The sequence below is a fragment of the Amblyomma mixtum genome, chromosome 2 (genome assembly GCF_055824585.1).
Source record: "Amblyomma mixtum isolate Tamu chromosome 2, ASM5582458v1, whole genome shotgun sequence".
Classification (NCBI taxonomy): Eukaryota; Metazoa; Arthropoda; class Arachnida; order Ixodida; family Ixodidae; genus Amblyomma; species Amblyomma mixtum.
In genome coordinates this window covers 296,129,707-296,152,996 of record NC_143013.1, presented here as the reverse complement: position 1 = coordinate 296,152,996, position 23,290 = coordinate 296,129,707, and the positions used below count along the sequence as shown (strand labels likewise).

General features: G+C 49.8%; 1 protein-coding gene across 3 annotated transcripts in view; it reads left to right on the top strand.

Annotated features, from left to right (window-relative positions):
• The window catches only part of LOC149364585 (uncharacterized), a 283,458-nt gene that overhangs the window by 158,938 nt on the left and 101,230 nt on the right, over positions 1-23,290 (top strand). For all 3 annotated transcript variants that reach the window (XM_089574536.1, XM_089574535.1, XM_089574537.1), the window contains exon 2: positions 12,986-13,062. In XM_089574536.1, coding sequence (XP_089430662.1) covers positions 13,036-13,062 — 27 coding nt within the window. In that variant the 5' untranslated portion in view covers positions 12,986-13,035. The remainder of the gene's footprint in view (positions 1-12,985; positions 13,063-23,290) is intronic.

The window sequence follows — 23,290 nt, the reverse complement described above, 5'->3', positions numbered from 1 at the left end:
TTCCGTTAGAATCCAGTCTGTTACCCTTAAGGACCACCCTGTAAGTTTGTGAACATTTTCAACATGTTCCACGAAAACCAAAGACGCTTATTTAACCTTCCGCTTGGCGTATATCATACATAGCCTCAGATGTGTAGGCGCCATTGCAGCCCTCGTAACTAAGCCATAACCCCGACGGCAGTGGAGGGATGGAGAGGGGCCGCGCTGTCAGTGCCATAAATAAAGACGCGCCGCCATCGGGAGTCCTCCCCATCCCCCTCATAGCGAGCAGCGAAGCGCGACAGCGAACGTTCGTACAGCGGCGACGCGCGCCACACGCTCGAACGTCGCGCGGCGCATTCCGGAGCGGAATGCCGCCGCCTGTCCGTCACGCCGGCGCCCGTGCGTCGCGCGCGACGCGGTCATTAGCGCGTGCGTATCGCCGACACGACTGCCTGCTAGCGGGGCGGGAGCCAGCGGAAGGCATTCCTCTGCTGCCGCCGCCCTCTGCTGCCCTGGAACTCTTTCGCGCTGATGTTATAACCCTTCCAGTGCCTTCCTGGCTACGTCACTGGTAGGGGGTGGATTGGAGGCGAGGTTGTGTTGGCTGTCTACGAGGTGCAAGGAGAAACGGTGTGGGAGACATCACTTTTAATGCCAAAGCATTTCTAGGCCATGTCGGCGGGGTCGTGTCCGCAAAACGTGTCCGCCGCAGTTGTGGAATAGGTAGCATCAAACGAGTAACCAGGTTGTAATCGAAAGAGGATGGTGTGAGGATGCTGAGCACAAAAAATATGTCGACAGGATGATTAGTTAATTAATTATAGCCAAAATGTCTAAAAAATGTCCAAATAGCGTGAACGTTGATATATTGAGGGGACGGGAAAACAGCCATGGACGGTAAAATAGTGGAAAAATAGGCAAAGGAGTGAAGATAAAGCTTGAAATGAGTTGAAATGGGAAAACTCACAAATTTGAAAACTCACATTGGGAAATGTGTTTAGCGGTAAAATGCCGCCAGTCTCGCGTTTCTCGTGGCTGGTGAGCATGATGAAAATGACGAAGCGAGCGCTGATCAACGCATAACCTTGAAACTACCCGCCTTTACATGAATGCGACAGAAGTCGAGTCCAGTCCACTTTTTAAAAGAAAGAGCAGGTTTCAAGAGGGAACGGCGTCACTCGTCCTCTGCGCTCCCTTTCTGTCTCGACGTTTTTGCACTTTCCCTCAAAGAGTGAACTGGAGTCGGCTTCTGTCGCATTCATGTAAACGCGGCTACTGTGGTTTATACAGCAGTCTAGATTACAGCTGATCTTAAAAGGGCGAAGAAAAAAAATCTGGCCACGTTTCCTGCTTTCTTGGAAAGTGAAGACGTGCAGTAGCTTCAAGAGCAGCGACAAAAATAAATAATAAAAGCAGTGAGGGAAAAGGAAATCAAACCGGCATCCTTTTTTCTCCGCATTGTCGTTTTTTTTCTTTTGGCTAGTTTTTTTTACCCCGCGCTGGGCACTGGTGCGTTGCGTCGTTTTGCTCTCATCTCTGCGACGGAGTTCGGCGGCCAAAGTTAGGGAAGAGGGGAGGGGGGGTGGAGGGAGTGCGAGGATCGCTTCGAGGAGCAAACCGATCGGCGACTTCCTTCTCCCTTTCAGTGCGCGCGCCGAAAGGATCAAGCGAGCGAGCCAGATTAGGGATAAAGATGATTGGTGGAACCTGCGCTCGACGCTCCCTCGTATCATCGCTCGCTTCATACCCGCGGAAAGGGGGAACATGGGGAGCGCTCGGGGAGGAGCGGTGAACTTTAGGGAGAACGGGAGGAGGGAATCGAATGGTTGGTTCTTGGAATCTCTCTTTCGCGAGAAATCGGCGCCGCGCGCCACTGTGGTGGAAAAGAACTCCTCTAATGCGTCCTCTTCCTTCTTCCCCTATCTTCACTCTTCTTTCTTTCATTCTTTCTTTTTTTACTTTTGCCTCTTCTTTCTGTCCCGTCTGCGCGGGCCTGCGGGAGAACGGGATACTTTGGAAGCCTGGACCTTCACGACCTTATTTCTCTGTTTCATATCAGTTACTTCCCTTTTTTTCTATCTCGGGAGGTTTCGCTGTGTGTGTGTGCGCGAGTGTGTGTGCGTGCTAGTGTGTGCGCGTGCGTGCGTGTGCGTGTCTGCGTGTGTGTGTGTTTGTGTGTGTGTACGTGCTTCGCGTGCGTGCTTGTGTTAGGCGAACGTTGGTTGCACTATATTTTTAAGGAGTAGCTTTAGTGTTGAAACGGTTCTGTGTTGCGATATACTTTTTCTTTCAATCCACTGTGAAAGGGATTTCTGTTCGCTTGTTTTCGTTACGTGTAAGCTATTGGCCCAGCACAAACGCGCTGTAGAGAAGTTTTTTGCGCTTCGCCGTCTCTCCGTTGGTCGCCATTTTTGTAATCGAAATAACGTTTCATACTTTTCTGCCAGAAAAATTTCGCCCTTGGTTCGAGAAAGAAAACAGGGATTCGCCGTCTTTTAATTGGAGCTTACCTCCGGCGTCGGCGATATTGAACTATAACATGCTGCTTAACCATTGCAGCAGGCCTGACTCACGTTTTTGTTTCGCGCTTGTGTTGACATTCTTGGAACGACACCGGCGATGTTTTATTTTACCATGTACTGTCAGAAGCACGCACATTGTGTTCGTATTCAGCGAAGCTTTGCACTGAAATCTTATCCTGTTTCTGAAACACCATAAAAGTGCGGATTTGTCGAATCATTTCTTCTCGTTCAAAGCTTGGAATGTGTTGATTTTGGCGGTGAGAATGCGTATCCTATGCGGTAGAATGAAGGCTTATAGTTAGCATCGATTAGGGCGTGCGTGTGTTAAATGAAGCTTGTCGCATGATTGATACCGTTTTTATCTTTACAGTAATGTTCGTGAGTCGCTTAAAACGTGAAATTTCGTCGCCGGATGATCGCTCTCTTCTCCTTCTCTTGAAATTGAGCATATCTCTGCGTTTGCTGTCGATTGAGACATCGCCCTAGAAGTGCCTAGATGGCTTGAAGCTTTAGCAATTACATCGATTAAATGTAATTTTCTTGAATGACTGCCTGGTCACTGCGGTGTCGTTTCTAACCGTGTGCCGTGCCGACAAACCTGCATGCCCTGCAGCTGACGCTGTCTATTCGAATCATGTTGTCGAAAATCAACGCCACCAGAAAACTTGATGTCCGTGCGACAAGTAAAGACTTCGGCGGAGTAAATTGTTAGCTTCGCCATTGTCGGCATGTGACCTCCGCTCATGATTAACCTCAAATGCACTTGCCTCGATCCTTCGCCTCCATCGTCCTCATTCTGACGTCACACGTCGCGTGACCTTGAACTCGCTGGACATAAGACATCTCTCTGGTGTCCGTACTTTTCTCTGGAGTCTATTAGATGAGGTGGTTGAACCATATGACCCCAGCGTTCCTTTGCACACAAATACATTCTAGCGTTACGGCAACACCTGCCGACCGCAATCATCGTGAACCGCCTTGGAAACTTGAGCACGTCCATCAACATGCACTTCAGTCTTGCCGGCTGGCGCCATCTACACGACGCAACCTTAATTTGATGTGCCATTAAACGTCGCTTTCTGTCCCTCGCACTCAGATCCCACTCGCCATCCTTTCTCCCTTTGTTCTTCTTTCTTTCTTCTATTCTTTCTCTAAAAAAGGGTAACGAACCGAACTTAAGTCTGGTTGACCTCCTCGTCTTTCGTCTCTCTAGTCTCTCCTTCCATCTATCTGGACACTGCATCGCTCTTCAGAACGCCCCGGCAGTGTAATCAGTGTCTCAGGTCTGATGAAATTCGGGAACCGCCGCCAAGAGTTAGACGCCTCTACTCTCCAAACTTCTACTCGCTCCAGCTTCTCCGCCAACCCTCCCCCTTTCCTTCACGTCCTCTTCTTTTCTACCCCTTTTTATATCTCCTTCAGGAGGGCTCATTCCGCTCTGGCGACCCTCGCGACGTGCGCGTGAAAAATTACTTCCGCGCGCGGCCCATTCGTCTCGAAGGGCGCGTCATTCCGAATGTAATCTGTTACGGCGCCACCGCCCCCGCGACACGACGTCACGGTTAAACTTGTTCCGGGAACCGCCACCAATTTTCTTTTTTATACACTCTCTCTCGAAATTGTTGCCGCCGCGGCGACGCTGTTATAAATCGGTTATCCGTTTCAGGTTTGACCGATCCACTTTTCCCCCCTTTTTCCTATCGGACCTACTCTTTCTTTCTTTTTCTGCGTCGCCGATAAAATGTGTTACATTTGCTTTCACTTCATTTTTTCTTCCTCTTGTTCTTTTCCTCACCCACTGCATACATTTCCTTGGCAGCTCTCCTCCGATCGAGTTGGCACGCAATCGCCCTCGAGCGGTCGCCCAGAATCGCTGTCATCCGGGGCCGTCCATTCGGAGGAAATTACGGGGGCGTATATTGACGTCCACCTTCCGCGACGCGTAGGCAACCGACTGAGGAAGCGTAGGAAGGGAAGAAGGGGGGGCCAGGAAGGGCACCGGTAGTTGCGAAACGTGCCCCGGAAGATGCGCGCGCGATCGAGCTGCGAATGAACGCACAGGCAGTGCGCGTCGATGAGCAGTCAGACTGGGAGGAGAGCGCAGGAAGTGCGTGAGAAGGAGCGATCGAAGTTTGGCATTCGGGGCATGCGGGAAACGCTCCCGCCAGTGGCGGAAGAGAGGCGGGTAGACGAAGGCTGCTGCTGCTTCGAGTTGCGAGTTGAGGTTGAAAATGGGAGAGAAAATTGTTTCGGAACACGCCTTCACTCACTCACTTCACGCTCTTGACTCACTAACTTCACTGCACTCACTCAGTTCACTGCACTTACTAACTACTGAGCCACCGCCGCCGCGGTGGCTCAGTAGTTATGGTGCTCGGCTGCTGACCCGAAAGACGCGGGTTCGATCCCGGCTGCGGCGGTTGAATTTCTTTGGAGGAGAAATTCTAGAGGCCCGTGTACTGTGCGATGTCAGTGCACGTTAAAGAACCCCAGGTGGTCGAAATTTCCGGAGCCCTCCACTACGGCGTCTGTCATAGCCTGAGTCGCTTTGGGGCGTTAAACCCCATAAACCACCAACCACCACCTCATTTCACTCACTCACTCACTCACTCACTCACTCACTCACTCACTCACTCACTCACTCACTCACTCACTCACTCACTCACTCACTCACTCACTCACTCACTCACTTCACTTCACTTCACTCGCTAACTTCACTCACTCATTTTACACACTTCACGTAGTCATCCCCTCACTTACTCACTCACTTCACTTCACGCTCTTCACGCACTTCACTCACTAACTTCAATTCACTCACTGATCCCCTCACTCACTAACTTCACTTCACTCACTCACTCACTCACTCACTCACTCACTCACTCACTCACTCACTCACTCACTCACTCACTCACTCACTCACTCACTCACTCACTCGCTCGCTCGCTCACTCACTCACTCACTCACTCACTCACTAACTCACTCACTCACTCACTCACTCACTCACTCACTCGCTCACTCGCTCACTCACTCACTAACTCACTCACTCACTCACTCACTCACTCACTCACTCACTCACTCACTCACTCACTCACTCACTTACTAACTCACTCACTCACTCACTCACTCACTCACTAACTCACTCACTCACTCACTCACTCACTCACTCACTCACTAACTCACTCACTCACTCACTCACTCACTCACTCACTCACTCACTCACTCACTCACTCACTCACTCACTTCACTTCACTCATCTCCTCACTCACTCAGTCTTAAGTACTCAGTGAATGAATGAATAAATTATTTATCAATAAATTAATCTATTGATGAATTATTCAGTCAATCATACAGCTAGTCAGCAAATCAGTTGGCTGATGTATGGATTGATACCTCAGCCATTGAGTCAGCGGCTATGCATCAGTTTTTCTATTAATCAGTCAGTCATTCAGACAGTCGTTCAGTCAGTCATCCAACCTGTCGGTCAGTCGGTCGGTCGGGTCGCCCATTGAATACTGTATCTGTCTTCAGTATTCTATATCCTAAGCTATCCTAGTCTCTGACCCCACCTTGAGTAGTCGAAAACACTTTTTGCCGTGGCGCTGTTTGGCCAAAGATGCCCTTGCGCTATAAAAATCTATAATCATCATCATCATCATCCTAAGCTATAGTTTGCATCTCGAAAAAGGCGTCCTCTAGCGGCAACTACGCGCTTTCGTACCCATCGCGCGCGTGGTTAATGTATAGTGCAACACCCTCGCAACCCTTTCTTTCTCTGTGGCAGCAGCCGAAAAAAGGCCGAGTGCCGTTGGTGCGGGCAAAGAATGCCCAGGCGGGGGGCGCCGTATCTCCTGTCTCCGCTTGCTCCGACGGCGGCCTCACTTGATGCGCGTCGAGCGATTGAGCACCCCGCGATGCCACTGCAACGAGCGGGCGAACAATCGGGGCACTGCCCTTTCTTCCCCATTGTCCGGCGGACAGTGCGCACAATGCCCGCCCCTCTGTCGGCGGCGCTTGTTCTCCCGTTCTCCCCAAGGCAATGAGGTGCGTTCCCCCGAAGGCCTTATCTCCGGCGGGAAGAAAGGGGCAGAAATAAAAACGCAGTGGCCCGCTGAATAGCGAGCCTCTTTTTGCCTGTGCTCCGACTACCTGTGCGGCGATTTTCTAGAGCTGGGTCTTCGTGTGCTGGAAGTAAGGGTTCACCGCCGTGCATCTTCATTATTTTCTTTTAGCGGCGGCAGCAGGTTGGGGAGACTTCAGATGAAGCGGAAAAGCCGGTCATTGTCGTCGTCGTCTTGGTCCGAAGCCCCGGTAGAATAAGTTGGTTTTTGAGGAGGGCAAATGGCGCAGTAACTGCCTCACTTCTCGGTGGGCACCTCAAACGCGTCGTGAGGAATGGGGGAAGGTGAGAGTGAAAGAAGAAAGAGAGGAAGAGGTGCTGCAGTGGAGGTCCCCGGAGTAATTTCGACCGCCCAGGGATCTTTATCGTGATCTGGTATCGCACAGCACATGGACGCTTTTTCGTTTAGCGGTGATGCATTTCTGCTGTAGCCTCGTCCAGTAGTAGAATTGGCGTTCTCACTGACGCTCTGACTGATAGCTTTATCCGCCACCTACACTGTACACTGTTATGGTCTGCACGATGTTAAAACACGTTGATTGGGGTTGTGGCGTTCGGCCGCAGAGCCGAAGGTCGCGGGATCCAATCCCGGCTGCGCCGACTGCGCATTTTGGGGTAGGCGAAATGCAGAAGTTACAGTGAGCACTTGAGGTCCCTGTGTGCTGTGAATGCGAAAGAATCCTTTGACCTAAAGGCCTTCACCCTAAATTCGTTTTACTTAAAGGTCTTTAACACAACGGCATTTGACTTAGAGGCCTTCAACCTAAATTCCTTTACATTGAAGGCCTTCACCATAAACGCCGTTGACCTAAAGGCCTATACCATCAATGAATTGAAGCTAAAGGCCTTTATCGCTAGCCGTTGTCATTAAGGACTCTCATCTTTATTTAGTAACGATCATTCCAAAACTACCATTCTCACTATAAATATCACTAACTACCCTTATCACTAACTTTTACTATCTCATCTAATGTCTTTGCTTCCTTGCCTATGATTACGCGTTATACTATCTTATGATCTACTGCTGACGGCGTGCATGATCATGGGGACGCCGTGAGGATTTTCGTACCACTTTTCTTGTTCAACGCCGCTCGGTTTCGTTGCTGATGACCTGTATGTAATGATTTCGCATTAAACATTCGGGCCGCCTTCACTGCAGCGTCCCTCGTAGGCCATGTGCTGCTTTGGAACGCCTAAATCCGCACATAAAGTGCCAATTAAAGCGCTCTTCAACGCAGATTAATTAATCCCGGACAACCGGTGCGGCGACATGCAAAGATACGACAAACCGTCACGCTAGCAAGTTCGTCGCCGCAGCTTTCAGTTGGGCGGCGCCTGACGCTCCTCGCTTGAGAAAGCGGGCGACTAGTATTTCGCGTTTACGCTGAAACGCATTCCTAATCGGCCGTCGCGGTGGCTCAGTGGCTATGGTGCTCGGCTGCTAGCCCGAAAGACGCGGGTTCGATCCCGGCCGCGGCGGCTGAATTTCTTTGGAGGAGAAATTCGAGGCCCGTGTACTGTGCGATGTCAGTGCACGTTAAAGAACCCCTGGTGGTCGAAATTTCCGGAGCCCTCCACTACGGCGTCTCTCATAGCCTTAGTCGCTTTGGGACGTTAAACCCCATAAACCAAACCAAACCATTCCTAATCGGGGCATGGCTTCCTGAGATACCTATATACGGCATAGAGTTTCCGAATACAGTTGAGCCTCGTTATAACGAAGTTCAAGGAGCTCTTCGCTAACTTCGTTATAACCGTCGCTCGGTTACAGCCCGTGCTGACCGAGCTTCCAAGGCGAGTCGTCATTGCTTTGTTATATCCATTATTTCGTTATAAGCAGTCTAGTTATAACAAGGTTCGACTATATTACCTATAGGGGGAAAGCTGGCGCCACCGTTTATGTGAGTTTCTTAAAGCGAGGGAATGCCGGAAAGACGAGGATTCGTGTTTAGCTTGGCTACCGTTGGGCCAAAAGTCTGGATTGTACCTGGAAATCAGTACTTGCGCCGCGATTGTCTCCTCTGTGCGCGGATTAGGTTATTTAAAAACAGCGTTTTTCACTGCCTCAATAAATTTAACGCAAGTGAAAGTTCGGAGTTAAGCTGGCATGGAAACCTTCACAGCATTTCTGCGAGGTTTGCCTCGAGAAGAGTCGTATTTTTTCTGCCGAATGCACGTTTTACGCCCCGCGATAGTCAAGAAAAGTGAGAAACTTCGTATTCCCGCCATCCCTGCGTCTCTCCGGGGTAAATGAAGCGTGGCGCTTTTCCAGCTTTCCCTCTAGTTATATTACGAAACTCTATGATATATGGGTGATATGATACTGCCAGCACGTTTTACAGCTTACTCCGGTCGCGTCATCGCTCGCGTGTTTTGGTATACAACACCGGCCGACGCGTTGGTTGGGGTAGAAACGCGGCTAACGCGCCTGACTGCTGCCTCGTGGTGCACCCAATCGGATATATATAAGTGCATGTGCGTGAAGTACTTTGTTGACCTCTCCACCTTTCCCTCATTAAAATTCATTTCTCTCTCTCTCTCTACTTTGTCTGCTTAAAAGAGCATGTAGCGAAGTATACGCTTCGTTAAAGGAAACATATTTAACTCGACGTTTCGATCTAAAGGCCGATCTTTTTCGAGAGTGGGAACACACGCACGCACGCACGCGCGCGTGAACACACACACACACACACACACACACGCGCGCGCGCGCGCGCGCACGCACGCACGCACACACACACACACACACACACACACACACACACACACACACACACACACACACACACACACACACACACACACACACACACACACACACACACACACACACACACACACACACACACACACACACACACACACACACACACACACACACACACGCACGCACGCACGCACGCACGCACGTACGCACGCACGCACATATACACACACACGCACATAGAGAGAGAGAGAGAGAGACGGGTACAACCGGTGGTGGGGGAGGGCAGAGGAAAGGGGGATGCCTTTCCGACTCCGGTTACAGCCCGTGCTCAATTAAGAGCTTAGCACGCCAGGACTGAGGCGGGTCTCCCATTCGGGCTGCTTTCCCGCGCTGGGCTATCGATTGGCTGGCCTCACAGAGCAGCAGCGGCGTCGGGGAGAACGATATACGGTCTCTGCGGTGCGTCGCTGGATGCGCCGGCGGAGCGCTCCTGGCTTAATCCCCGTGCCGTTGCCTCTGCGCTTTCCCATTCCTCTACGCTTTCTCTTCCCGTCTCCGTTTCCTTGGGGATAGCTGGTGGCGCTTGGGCGCGTGGGGAGCTTATAGGTTCAGCAACCGGTGAGCGAGACGCACACTGATGCCGTAGAAGAGAATCAGATTGATGGCTTCTGTCTCTTTTCGCGTTTTTTTTTTATTCTTCACGGATCGTAATGCGTGAAAATCGTGCGCACTTGGCGGGCTGTGTAGAGTGTGAGGTTCTTTGAGTGCTGAACCACTGAATCACGCGCGTTCATCGCTGCGAGGCGAGGACCTGCTGCGCCTGCTATATTTTAATAGTGTACCTTGCAGCACTGTTAATCGGCTCAATAGTGAAATTGAATGGTTTTACTCTGGCCCTTTGTAGGGCCTGCCTTTACCAATACGTTTCCAATGTATGACCAATTTGGTTCGCGGCGTTTCAAATGGACCAGCAGGGACGGACTATATCACAGCCGAGATAAGGTCGTCTCCTGTACCTTCTCTTACGTCTGTTTTTTTTCTCTTGGTCCCGCTGCAGCTCTTGCTATCTCTGCCCCGGGGTCTACGTTACAGAGAGGCAAATGCTCTTCTTGAAAAGGGGCAAGCCTCCGCTTGCGAACCGTGGCAAGGGGTTTTTGGGGAAGCTATCGCTCTCCATCTGCCACCTGCTGTGATATTGGCTAGAACGAAACACTGGCTATAATGAAACATCGGCTCTGATGACACACCGGTCATAACAACTAGCTAGTAAGGACACTTCAGTGACAGGTGGTAGTGATTGGGCTGCAGCGATGACAGTTGCTTAGTGAAGTCACAAGAAGCAGTAGTGGCCGTCGGGCTCTATGCTGCAGAACAATAGCGTAAAGCGAACGGAGGTAGGGAACCTCTCGGACTTTCCCCTAATCAGTTCAGTTGACCTCCGCTCAGGTTTTTTTTTTTTTCAGTTGCCGTTGGGAGTTGACGGTTTGATGGATTTAAAAAAAAAAAAAAGAAAAGGATCAGTCCTGCTTGTTGAAAGAACAGCAGTTACGTCTTGCCGAGGCGTTCGTAGTTTAGTCAGAGGGCGCAGTCATCTGGGCCAACCGGTGATGAAGGCTTTTGGGTGAGGATGATATCTTGGTCAAATGTTTAGGGGAATCCCCAAGGTGGAGTGAATTTGAAATAAGGGAGTAATTACTCACTGGCATCCACCCAAGCGCAGCCATACGGCTACAAAGGAAAGCTAAACAGCTTTCTGAGAAACTTCGTAGTTAAAGAAAAATTAAAGAAGGATGATATCTTGCAACTGATTGGGCTTGGAAGTATACTCTACAACACTGTTTCTCTTTCCTGGGCTCTACGTGTCTGGGGTGCGATCCAGGTAGCAACAAAATAAGAATCTCAATGAAGGTAACCCCTTGGAGCCCTTACAGGGAAGCCAAATCTGCGAGGGTACAAGGACATGTGTGTTAGACGCGCCACTCCAAAAGCCTTGCCATAAAGTCAGGGTGCTTGACACTGCATGGCTGCCTTCAGAGCACCGCTTATTGTGCCTCAGCTGAAGACTGACGCAAACTGGATACGGCGGCTGGTTTCACCTGTCAGGTACAATGCCTCAAGCGCGTCGCGACTACCGCTAACCACCGAGCGGGGGGCTTTGATGCACTTGTTACAACGATGATGATAATCAAAAAACATTTTATTAACGCGAGAGCATTATATGGCTCTGTCGCGTCACCAAAACGTGTCCGCATTTTTGTCCACACGATTACGTCGTTCACTTAAGATACATGTGTGAAAGTGTGATTGTGGCCGATAGTGTGTGATAAAGTGTTGCCGTGGGAAACATTTGGTTCATGAGGTGTAATTGGGTAGTTAAATAAACACTAAAAAATACACTTAGACGTCAAAGTAGCCATGGACGTCGATATAGTACATGAACGTGAGAACAGCCGCGGACGTGGATATAGTATGTGGACGTTTTGCTTTCGCATTGCTCCAATGGGGGTCGCCGCAGTGATCTCAAAGTTTATTCATTAAAGAGCTTGTGGGCTCCCTTGCACTCTCATCCGTGCGAGTGGCAGCTCTGAATAATTCCGCACTGTTCTCCGCTAAAGCGCTACCAGTCTCCCCTTGTGTCGAGCGGCCGGAGAGAACCGGCGTCGGGAAGTTAAACATCGCGCAACCAGAGACCCAGCCGCCGTTTCTCGCGTGCATTCATCACCGTCGCTGGGTGTCACCGTCCGCCCCGTTTACTGCGGTGGCTGAACCCGGGCGGACTTTTGCTTGGATCGTGGGTTGTTTGCAGAAAACCGCCACGGAGACGCCCCTTCTCTGCAGGGCTGCGGGTATACCTGAGTGCGCAGGAATGTATAGAGGCCGCCCGTTTGCTCCGGTTTTCGTGTGCATTCAGGGTGTGGCGTGCAATGACATGCATGTATACACCCTGGTTCTACATAGTCGCTCCTCCTTTTGTTTGTTTTGACTTTTTGCACGCTGTGAGCGCGTTTGATGTTTGTATGAACCATTTTTTTGTTGTATTCGGTACCACTTAATAACTTAGGTGAAACGGGAAAAAGAAAGACGATAGTTTAAAGAACTCTCAATCAGCTCTTCAACGTGTACTGTTACAAAGCATAAAGTATGCGTGTGTAATACGTCGTGAATTCGGGTGTGATATTTAATGATCGAAACCACAGAAACAAAAAGCAACTAGGTAAAGAAAAAAGCACACTTTCCACGCCGCCCCTCCCCAACATACTACGCGCACGAGCACACGCATTAAAAGTGCGACCAGTACTCGCTGTGACCTGCAGGATAAGGCTTAAAAGGAGCCAGTTACAAGCACGGCAAAGCGGGAGATTGCGTGAAACAGGGCAGGATGTATCAGTGAAGCGATCTGCTTCGTGTGCGGTAGAGGCGGGGTTCGATTCCCTGTGGCACCTGGTACCTACCGGTTATCCAATGGATACATGCTTTCCTCTGGCCTTGTGCTCGGCTTCTCTTGGCACTCTTTTGTCCCCACCATGTGTTGATCAAGTACACTGTGATGCCTTGCCACCATTTGTATTCACTGTTATAATCTCAGTACAGCGTTTTGCGTCACTGCTCGCTGTGCTGTACTTCAGCGGCTAACTCTCTGTACTGTTCTCCTCGCAGAGTGCCACCTCCACTTGTGACCATCTTCCCACGGCCGCCATCTGTGTTGTATGGCTGCCGCGATCACCATCTCAAAGGTTACACAGTTTATGCGTTTTCTTTCGCGCTTCTCCCTGCCTGTACTGATCAACATTCCGTATCTAAAAAAAAGGAAAGAAAAGCATGGCAGCGCACGCATACGCGCATAGGATTATTTCTTTTGATCAAGTGAACTTTGAAAACCTGAAAGATGATCGCGCAGGTATAAAGCGTCATATTTTTCAACACCTTATACGCCACTTACGGCACTTACGGCGAATTTGCGGGTGTAAATAATGACAACAGTGTGTAGTATTACTGTCTTGTTTGATTTGAACAACAGCTTGTTGCATGTACGGATTGGGAGTTAATAGAGAGATTTAGCATACAGGACACGTACTTGAGGAGACGTATACAGGTTTTGCTTACGCCTGTTGCACAAGTACCGTAGTCCTGTACCTGGCCATGCATATGCCACTGCACATGCGGATGAAACCGGTATACGTCTCCGCTATTACGTCTCCGGTGTGCTAAATTTCTCTAATGGGAGTAGGAGCTTTGGTTCAAGTCTAAGTGCTTGGAAACTATGCTTTCACAGGATACTAACGCAGTTAAGACTCTTCACAGCACTGTTGCAAGCTTACTTCCTTCTGACAGAAAAAAAAAACCAAAAAGAAAAGTAATGGCGTTATTCCTCGAACCGACTCGATGCCGTTGTCGACCGTCTGTAGCGGGTCGTTTCGGTGGCATCCGAGTGCGCATCCCATGGTCCGCGGAGCAGGCGAGCTTTAGAGCCCGAAACGGTTGGCCGGTTCCTTTTTCCATTCTTTCTCGAAATGAAAAGAAAACGAAAGAATGCAACTGCAAAAGTGAACCGAAAAACGCGAAATCCCACCCTTATTTCCAGAGCTATATTCACGTTGCCACTTATCTCGTGTTTTTCTTCTTTTTTCCCTCCGTCTTCGCGTGATGCTCGCAGGATGTCTCTCGCGGTGCTCTTAAACGCTCTCTCGGAGCACAAGTGTGCCTTCAAAAGCGACGGGCAAAAGGATGAGATGCGTTCTCGTGACGCGACAGCGCTCTTTTGCCCCGAGTGCAGTATCGATCTGCCGATACTCTTTTCGACCGCAGAGCGCCCCCCCCCCCCCCCCCCCTCCCCCCTTTTGGCCTCTATAACTCCAACACACTCGACTCCTCCGATCGGACCCTTACCAGTGGGTCTCGAAACTTGGATTCGTGGCGTTTTTATTACCGTTACTCTTGTTTTGCTGCCGTTTTTTTGTTGATTTTTCCATGTTTATCCTTCCCCGGGCCTTCCTCGATCGTAAATTGTGTACGAGTCTATACAGCCCAGACGCAACTGACTTCGCTGCTTCCGTGTCTGACGAAATGAACGACGCAAGGGCTTGTTCTCTTGCAGCTGGGTTGGTTACGGAAAAAAACTTCTCATGATTTTGTTTTAGATTTATGGTCGTACGGAGGATGTCGAGGAACCGATGATTCTAGCTGTCTTTTTTTTTTTTTTCTTGAAGAACGGGGGGGGGGGGGGGGGGGAGCGAGGTTTGAACGAAGCTTGGTGGTGTATTCATGGTTTCAGACTAACTTGGAAAGTGTATGCCAGGCTCTACGCTGTCAGAAATCTCTATCTATGTCAGGCATAAAAATTTACGATTACCGATAGCAGCGTTCTTTCCCTTCTAGATTTTTTTTTTTTTGTAAGCCTGGCGTTTCAGACATTCTGGACAGGTCTGCGTACCCAACCGATTTTGCGAGGCAATGTTTAGTTAACCTAATTCCAGGAGTGTATAAAAGAAGCCGTTAAAAATATATTGACTCAGGCGGAAAGGGTTATTTGCGGGCGCATGCTATACTTTAAGCTTCATCGGTGCAGTTCTTTCGAGCATATAAATTTCTCGGCGAGTGGAGAGGAGATGTGTCAACTCTCGAGAAGCCGATTTTTTTGTTTTTGTGTGTGTACGATGGCAGAAGAACCAGGTTTTTGCGAGCCAGTTTCACTCGCATAGCTTGACGTCTCTTATATTCCTCAATGTTGCTTTCTTTTGCTCATTGAGAACTCTTGTATTTCGGAACTATCTTAATATCCGATGATTTTGTATAGGCATATGCTGAAACGCGGGCAGACGATTGGAACCAAAGCACGCATTACTGGCTTCGTTTTTTTTTCTTTTCAGAACACCAATCAACAAACTTATTGACTTCGGTGATCCTCCCAATCTGTTTGAGGGTGACTGTCAGCTGCTGAGGGCGCGTTTCCGGTTGTGTGACATTGCGGTTGGCGTAGCACGATGGAGTGCGAGGAGAAAGGGGAGGGGGGTGGTAAAGCCAGGTGCACCGCGCCACTGTCATTGGTCAACATTCATGTGACGTCACGTGTGACGTCACTGCAGCGGGCCACTGTGATTGGTCTGAATACAGTGACATCGTAGTGGCAGTACAGTTATGCCACCCGCAGTCTACCATAGAAGAAGACAAATAATAATGAATTAACAGTATTATATTTATAACCGCAACCGGTTGTCTCTTAATCTCGCGTACACAGTGTTAACCGTACTGCGAGTTTTCATTATTAGGCTAGTCATTTCACCTGCGTAAATGTACGTCAGCGTACGTCCCCAAGTGTGCGCTTTGTGCATGTGTAAGTACGGTGAAATGAATTCTTGGTACTTAATTCTTGCGGTCATTGTGCACAAGTCATCTTTGCTCTGTGAACGTCTAGGGATTTGGATGGCTTAACGCTGGCTGCCGCTAGCCACATTGATCACTGCGTTGTTATACTTATATCGATATGTTAGCACATATATAGCACGACATGTTAGCTATATAGCATGATAAGCACAGTTGAGCACATTGTGTTCGTAGCCGGTGTGCAGGAATCGAAGGACTCTTGCAGCCTTTTCTTTTCATGCGTTGCATGATTATTTCGGTAGCTTGCAGCCACAGTTAGTGCCTGCAGTAAAAAAAAAAGAAAACAGATACAGTTTCGTTTTAATGGCTCTGGGAACACAGGTTATTCTCTACTTTTATTCTCTACTTTGCAGTCATAGATCCTGTGTAGTCCTCATAACCCACCCTGGCGCTGTAGTGCAACGCTAGGTGGCGCTAGTGGCGCTGTAGTGCAGCGCTAGGTGGCGCTAGGGGCGCTGTAGGTGGCGCTAGTGTGACCCAGGTTGCTCGAGACTAATCGTTAATTTAACTGACAGCTGCCACGGTGGTCAGTTTGTTCACAATCCGGCGGGCAGTTTGTGATGACGCCACAAGGTCACGTGATCTAGGTGCCCCACGCCCCCTACGTTGCTGCAACGGGGATCTTCCGCTCACAACGCCGACGCGGACGAGGCCGACGTCGACGCCTCATCGCGTTAAAAGTAGCAGCTGGCGACAAAACCTGCTATTATCTGCAGTTTACACACGTAGATATTTGTGACATGGGTGGCCCTATAGGGCTACGCCCAGCCCTCTGCACTATCACACTCTCGGTCGCTTCACGAAGTCACTACATTTATTGGTTGTCGTACTGCCTGCTACTGTACGTGGTGGGGATTCAGTACAGTTTCGATCCCGATCCTACAGTACCCAAGTGGTCAACCGGCGCCCTTTCCTAAAATGCCAAAACCTTTCACGTTCTCTCGGCCCGCATCACCGCATACACTACACGCGCAAACCCTCGCCTTATCTGTTCAGCGGCAACTTGTCCCACGCTTCATTCAGGTTAAACAAAATCCTACACCGACATGTCGCAACCTCCTTGTATACGACTGCACAACTACACGCAATGGCGGATCGCGTCGCCGTATAAAGTCGAGCCGCATCTCCGCCACGTCGTCGTATGCTCAGTAGTTGGCGGGGAATTCCCCCCAAGACAACAACACTGCACGCAGAGCGGCGACGGGCGAACGGAGAAAGTGCAATCCGTGATTCGGAGATTGCGCTTTATTGGCCACATCCGCTCGTCTCCGTCGTCTCGCCGCAAAGACTTCCAACCGGCCGAATCAGTCGCCGTCAACTGCGTTTAGAGAAGGCGGGATAGCCGAAAGAAAGGATTGGGAGGAATGGCGCAGAAACGAGCGCCCCCTATATACACTAACAGGGTTAAACGTCTCCGCCCGCGTTTGTCCGACGAGGACTCGAGTGGGGGCTTTTTCTCGGCTCAAGTATATAGCGCCGAAAGTTTACGGCACTCCCGAGGCATCAACTGCGCCCGCCCGCACCGCGCTTGCCTGCTGCTGGCGCACTTAACTCGCCCAAGTTCACCGACGAAACAATGCCTGGCTGACTAACTGGCAGAGGGGGGTGAGGGGGGGGGGGGGGGGCACTTCGCGCCGTGCCCCAGCATTTTGTCTGTACGAGTGGCGAGACGTAAGGACTGAGAATAGGAGAGAACTCGAGACCGGGAGCAGGGTCGTCGTCGTCGTCTCTGTCAGGCCTTAAAACCACTTGGCAGCGATCCCAGGCTCAGGCGGCCGTTGAGTGCGCGCTCCCTGGCGGAAATAATAATAAAGAGAAATCTCCGCTTCCTGATGATCCCTTGGGGCTCTCTTTCAGCTCCTGCGCTGAAACTGCGGCGTTCCTTAACCCCCCTAGCATCCCGGCGGCAAGCCTCTTGTTCTTTACGGCCTATATAGCGCTCCGAGTCCTTAAGTCGCCGTTGCCCGGAGTGGGATACGAACGAAACGACGCCTGCAGCTCGTTCTATCGTTCGAGGTGAATGCCGCGATTTGGGAGGCGCTAGGAGAGAAAATATAGGAACGAAAAAAAAAAAAAATAAACGACATGCGGGAAATCGAAGTAGTCTACAGGCTATCCCTCGTGGTGGTACCCTCAGGTGCACACACACACTTCGTTTGATAGTATCTCGTGCTAGTTAGGTGTAGCCTCAATAAAGATAGCTGGAGTCAGTAGTAGGGGGCTACTTATCTTGTAGTGCGCACTTTGTCGTACGACCGTTATTTCGAAATTTGTTGGCTCAGAAAGTTAGTTTAATTCCTATGCGATGCCAGAGAGCAAAGTGCGAAAAACGTTACGCTCTAAGGTGCACTGAGCACAGCCCATGTGTAGTAGGCTCTGATACGAGCTTAGTGATTCGTTTACAAACGTAATGTATGGCTTAGTGCGTATCGGACCCATGATTCTCAAGAGGGATACGTAGTAAGAGAAAAGGCAGTCAAGTTCGATGGCTTATACTTTTATTTAATGCGTGGGTTTTACTACCCGCGCTATGTCATCAAAATCTGCTCGTCTGTTGTGATGCCGTCGCTACCCTCCAGGTCCAGAAGGTCCTACCCCCCCCCCCCCCCCCCCCCCCCCCCCCCCATCCCTCACCACCTACCAACCGCTTCCGAAATGCAATTCAACGCGCAACCGGAAGGTGCCCATTATAGAAGCGAAATGTGGAACCAATACTGCTAGCAGATTTTCTCGTCACATCGTATGATCCAAGTTTCAAACAACTTGGACGCAGGAAACTACAAAACACGCAGCCAACAAGTGTTCGGGCTTTATCATTCGTACAAAAGTTCCCCGTCCGAAGTTGTGCGGGAATTTCTTAACGCCTCGTTGAGAGCGGATACGTTATCATTCGCTCTCTGTCGTTCATCCCACGGTCTCTTCAGGGGGTATGCTTCGTTCGGCATACCAATCTGTACATTGCCGAGCATGCTCGCTCAATAATCGCGCGCCTTTTTCCACCGCGACACCCCCTCTTCCTCCTCCTCCTCCTTCCTTCCGCTCTGTTCGGGAGAAGTAATGTGGGAACTGCCAGGCATGAATGGTCCGGCTGCCCGGAGGCAGCCAATTAAGAGGACAGACGTGCGGGATGCCTTTTCGGCATCCGCGCAGCTGGGGTCCCCCTCTCCGTTTCATCCCGCGTTCATCTCCAGAAGGGCAGAGATGGGGCGACCCCTAGCCTCAATAATCTACGAACCCTTTCTGCCCCGACCCCAGTTTTATTTGCTTTTTCTTATTCCCTGCCCGATTCTTCCCTGTTCCACGTTCCGCGTGGCGTCCGTTGCCTTTTTCTCGTTCTCTCGTCGTGTCCCTTCTGTCTTTCCTCCTTATTCTTTCTCTCCGCATTTCTTCTCTCTTTCGTCTCCTCTCCTTCATTCTATTCGCGGGTCCGCTGCTCTGTCGACCCGAAGCTGGATGGATTGCTGACGATGCTCGCCTTACAAGCGTCGTTGTTTATCGCGCTCGAAGCAGACGACGCCTCCAGACTCCTGGGAGGGAGAAAGCCTACGGGAAGGAGGAAGTTTTATGTATGTTCTTTTGCCTTCAACGCACGAGTTCGGTGCCTTTCTAATCTTTCCTTTTTCTTTTTGCGTTGGTCTCAGCGTCGGCGCTGTTTCCGGCCTCAGTGCTATAGGTGACGTTTAGTGCTCGTCCGCTGACTTGGTGGTTAGGCTTGGTTTCTCAGTTGGGAACTTCGGCGCTATTATACGGTTGCGTGCGGCGATGATGCAGCTATCGCTATGCGGTGATTCAGTAGCCTCGTCTCTGCGAGCTCGCCGCACAAAAAGCAACTTCGTACCCCCAGGCCCCGTCTGGTTGGAGAGAAGAGAGAGCTAGGTCGGGAGTTCTAGAAGTCAGATTTGTCCCTATCCTATGGAGGAGAAAAAAAAAGGTGGAATTGCACCGAGTTTGGCTATTTCTCGGAGCGGTTGTTGTGGTATATTGACGGGTGTGTGCTGCTCAGCGCGCCATTTACATGTGGCGGCAGGCTTCGCCTAGCGGAAAATTTGATCTTTGGGCCGCAGCCCTGCCTGGTCGCTGCAGAGGATGCGCATGCCTGTCGTGCGTGGTTAAAAAGTGTTCACAGTGCACTGCGTGCGGAGGTATGGAAAGCTGGATGATGCTAGCGGTGGCGCCATCAATAATGCAGTAGTGTTTGCATTTTGCTTGATTGAAATCAATCAATCAATCAATCAATCAATCAATCAATCAATCAATCAATCAATCAATCAATCAATCGGTTTGATTATTTTTTAACACAAGGATGCTCCAAAGCTTGACACAGCTCACAGTCTGGAGAATTAGTGCAGAATGTTTGTCGTGCCCGATCTACATCATCGCTACAGGCATTTTATTTACGCTCACAAAGTTACGACCTACGCCTCTTCCTCAAGTCTGATATGGCCACCCCGCGCAGTGGTGAGCTATATATCTGGCAGAACTTATCGACTCGATTACTGATGGCTATGGAGGGGATTACTTTAGGCAGGCTATTCGGAAACAGCAGGGTCGCTGGGATAAGGCTATAGCTATTTAGGGAATAATAATATTTAAAGGTGAAAATTTTCCCTTTTTCCTTCCGAAGTGGATGAGACGGAGCAGGAGTAGAAGCGCGTGCTTCTCGTGATCGGCGTCCGAAAGCACGATGAATTCTGAAGTTCGTAATGCTTATGTGTGCGTGAGCACGGTGGTATGGTGTACGTGGTTTACCATCCGAAAGCCACGTGGACTACAATGGAGGGAAGTCGTTGTGGAATGCTCTGGATTAATTCCGACCACCTGGAGTTTTTTAATGCGCACTGACATCGCACATTACTCGTACTGGCGCCTAGCCTTTCACCTCCACCGAATAATGCACCTCCACATATAATGCTTTCGCATTAATACATTTCTCAATGTGCCTTACATTCGGCTTTGCTTCATGCGGTCAGTGAAGTGTGTGATCTCTCTCTCTCTCTCTCTCTCTCTCTCACACACACACACACACACACACACACACACACACACACACACACACACACACACACACACACACACACACACACACACACACACACACACACACACACACACACACACGAGAGAGAGAGAGAGAGAGAGAGAGAGAGAGAGAGATAAAACGTTTTTCCAGAGGCAAGCAGTACCGCTGGAATATTTCCAGCTGCTTGGAAAGTCTGCAGTTCGCGATCGATGACGAAAATATGCAACTCGGCCGGCGATTCCCCCAGCGCTGTGATTGAAAGGCAATGCTCTTCGGTACCTGCCCAGCATGCATAATGATGATGTGCTCCGACGAGCTGCGCGCACGCAAAGTAGTGCGATGAGTACGGGCTATTATTGATCGGTCTGGACTCCGCGTGGTCAGAGCTCTGCCAGCTGTTCAAACTTGTTTGCTTTATGCTTTCGGACGCCTTGAATTATATATTCGGCTGCGCCTCGCCGCATCTGATTTTGTTATATGCGATGAAAGCGCAGAGAGATTGTTACCTTCCCCGTTGATTTTCCTTTGTTCTTCTTTTAATGCAAAACTCCCCTTGAAACGCGCGCTATGAAGGCGACTAATAACTTGGCAATCTCTTCTTTCAGCCTGCGATGCTGCGTTCATCCTTTGGAACTTATCTCCGCGATGCTATCAGTACAGGCCACAGCTCGTGCGCGCTTTACATATGCCCCTCGTTATGCCCGCGTTCGTCCCGATGTAATGCAGTACACTTTCTCCCTTTCGCTTGGCTCGCGCGCTCTCTTTAGCGGTTCCATTCTTCGTGCGATCCAGCGCCCTCTTTCTCCAACCCGCTTCGCCTTCGAATTACCCAGACGTCGTGCATCCAGCTTTCTATCCGTCTCGGCGTTTCACGCAGACTGTGTTCAGCTTTTTTTTTTTTTTTTTTCACCCTGAAGTATTCGTTTGTCATTCCGGGCGGAGCAGCCTGCTGCCGCCGTACCCCCCTCCCCCTCCCCTCGTCTTCCTCCTTTCTTTCGCTATGGGTCCTTGTCTTATTCTTTTTTTTTTTCTTGCTTAACGCGGGCCCGCGCGTCGTCGGCGGAGCGAACATCTGCCGACCAGATTAGTGCGGCGGTCAGGGCGATCTTGTCTTTTTGCGGAAGCAGGGAAAACAAACCTAGAGTTTCATGTTTTTCTTTGTTTTTCATTCTTCAATACGACCCCCCCCTTCCCCCGTCCCCTCCTCCGTTCACCGTAGTGTGAGATACTGCAGGATTGTCGATTTTAGCGTGCTTTATACAAAGCCGCGGCCTCTTCTCTGTTGCTGTATTTCGTTGGAAGAGGAAAAAAGAATTTTAAACGCGAAGGCCCGTTTAACTTCGAGAGACGTTGATTGAATGAGCGCGTAACGTGATGCAAGGGCTACAAAGTGAGAAAACTTGCAAGGATTTATGCCTTCTCTTGCAAAAATCTCTTTACACCGTCTATAGATTGTGCATAGACTTTTGTCTATAAAGTCTATAAAATGTTCGCAGACAAATCCCAGATTATAGTCCATAGGCAATTCGAATCCTAGAGGCAGTCTATAGACAATCTATATATTTACGGCCATACACATTTAGTAGACTTTTGTCTATGATAGTGTATAGACTCTGAATAGACAGAAGAAAATATAGCGCACCTAGATTACTGGAAGAGTGCGCGCGCAGTTTAAATACTGAAAAAGGGGACGTAGAGCCCTATAGGAAGGCAGTAGTTTATGTAAGAAGTCTATAGTCTCTATAGATCGCTTTTATGAGGGTTTAAATCCGTGGAATTTACTCGAATTTTACTCCCAGAAATTTAGATCCAGAGTCCGCAACCAGTGGAGGCGAAAGAAAGCCTCGACGGCGGCGCAGGACTTGTACTCCACTGTGTCTACAATGCCGTCTCGTGTGCTGATACACGAGCGGAACACGATTATGTACGAAGCAAGAAGCGGCGTTCGCTTTTCTTTGCGTTTCCGACAACTATTATGGAACGAGTGTGTGTTCCCCGCGCCAGCAGCTTGCGTTGCTCTTCACGCAGCTTTCGCATGAATCTTCCACTGAAATCAATTTTCTGATTCCATAGAAAAGTTACGAATGACAAATTATTTGGGGACTGTGAGGACAAAATTAGAATTGGTACGTGTCGATCGATTACCACGTTCTAATGGCAGCTGGGCTATACTCTAACCGAAAACGAAGCTTTTAGGAGCCAGAGAAGGTGAAGGAAAAAAAAAATGAAATATAGATGTCACCCGCAACGGCAGTTTTAGCAAGCGAAGTGCAGCGACGTCAAGACCCCTTTTTTCATTTCTTTCTTGTCGCGGATTCCTGAGGCGAGTTAGGACGCTCCGCCATTCACTTCAAAAACACTGGTCACGTGGTCATCTTCGGTAGCGGCGTCAGGCGTTTGAATCGAGTGTCTAATCACCTAATTGCCTTATGTGTTGGCAACGCGACGCCATTAGAAACTGTTGGTGCCTTACAGGAAGGGACGTCACTTCCCCGTAGAGACATTGTTTCTGATGATGCTTTTAAGCTGTCGGATTCCTACTGTGACGTCACTTCCGGTCT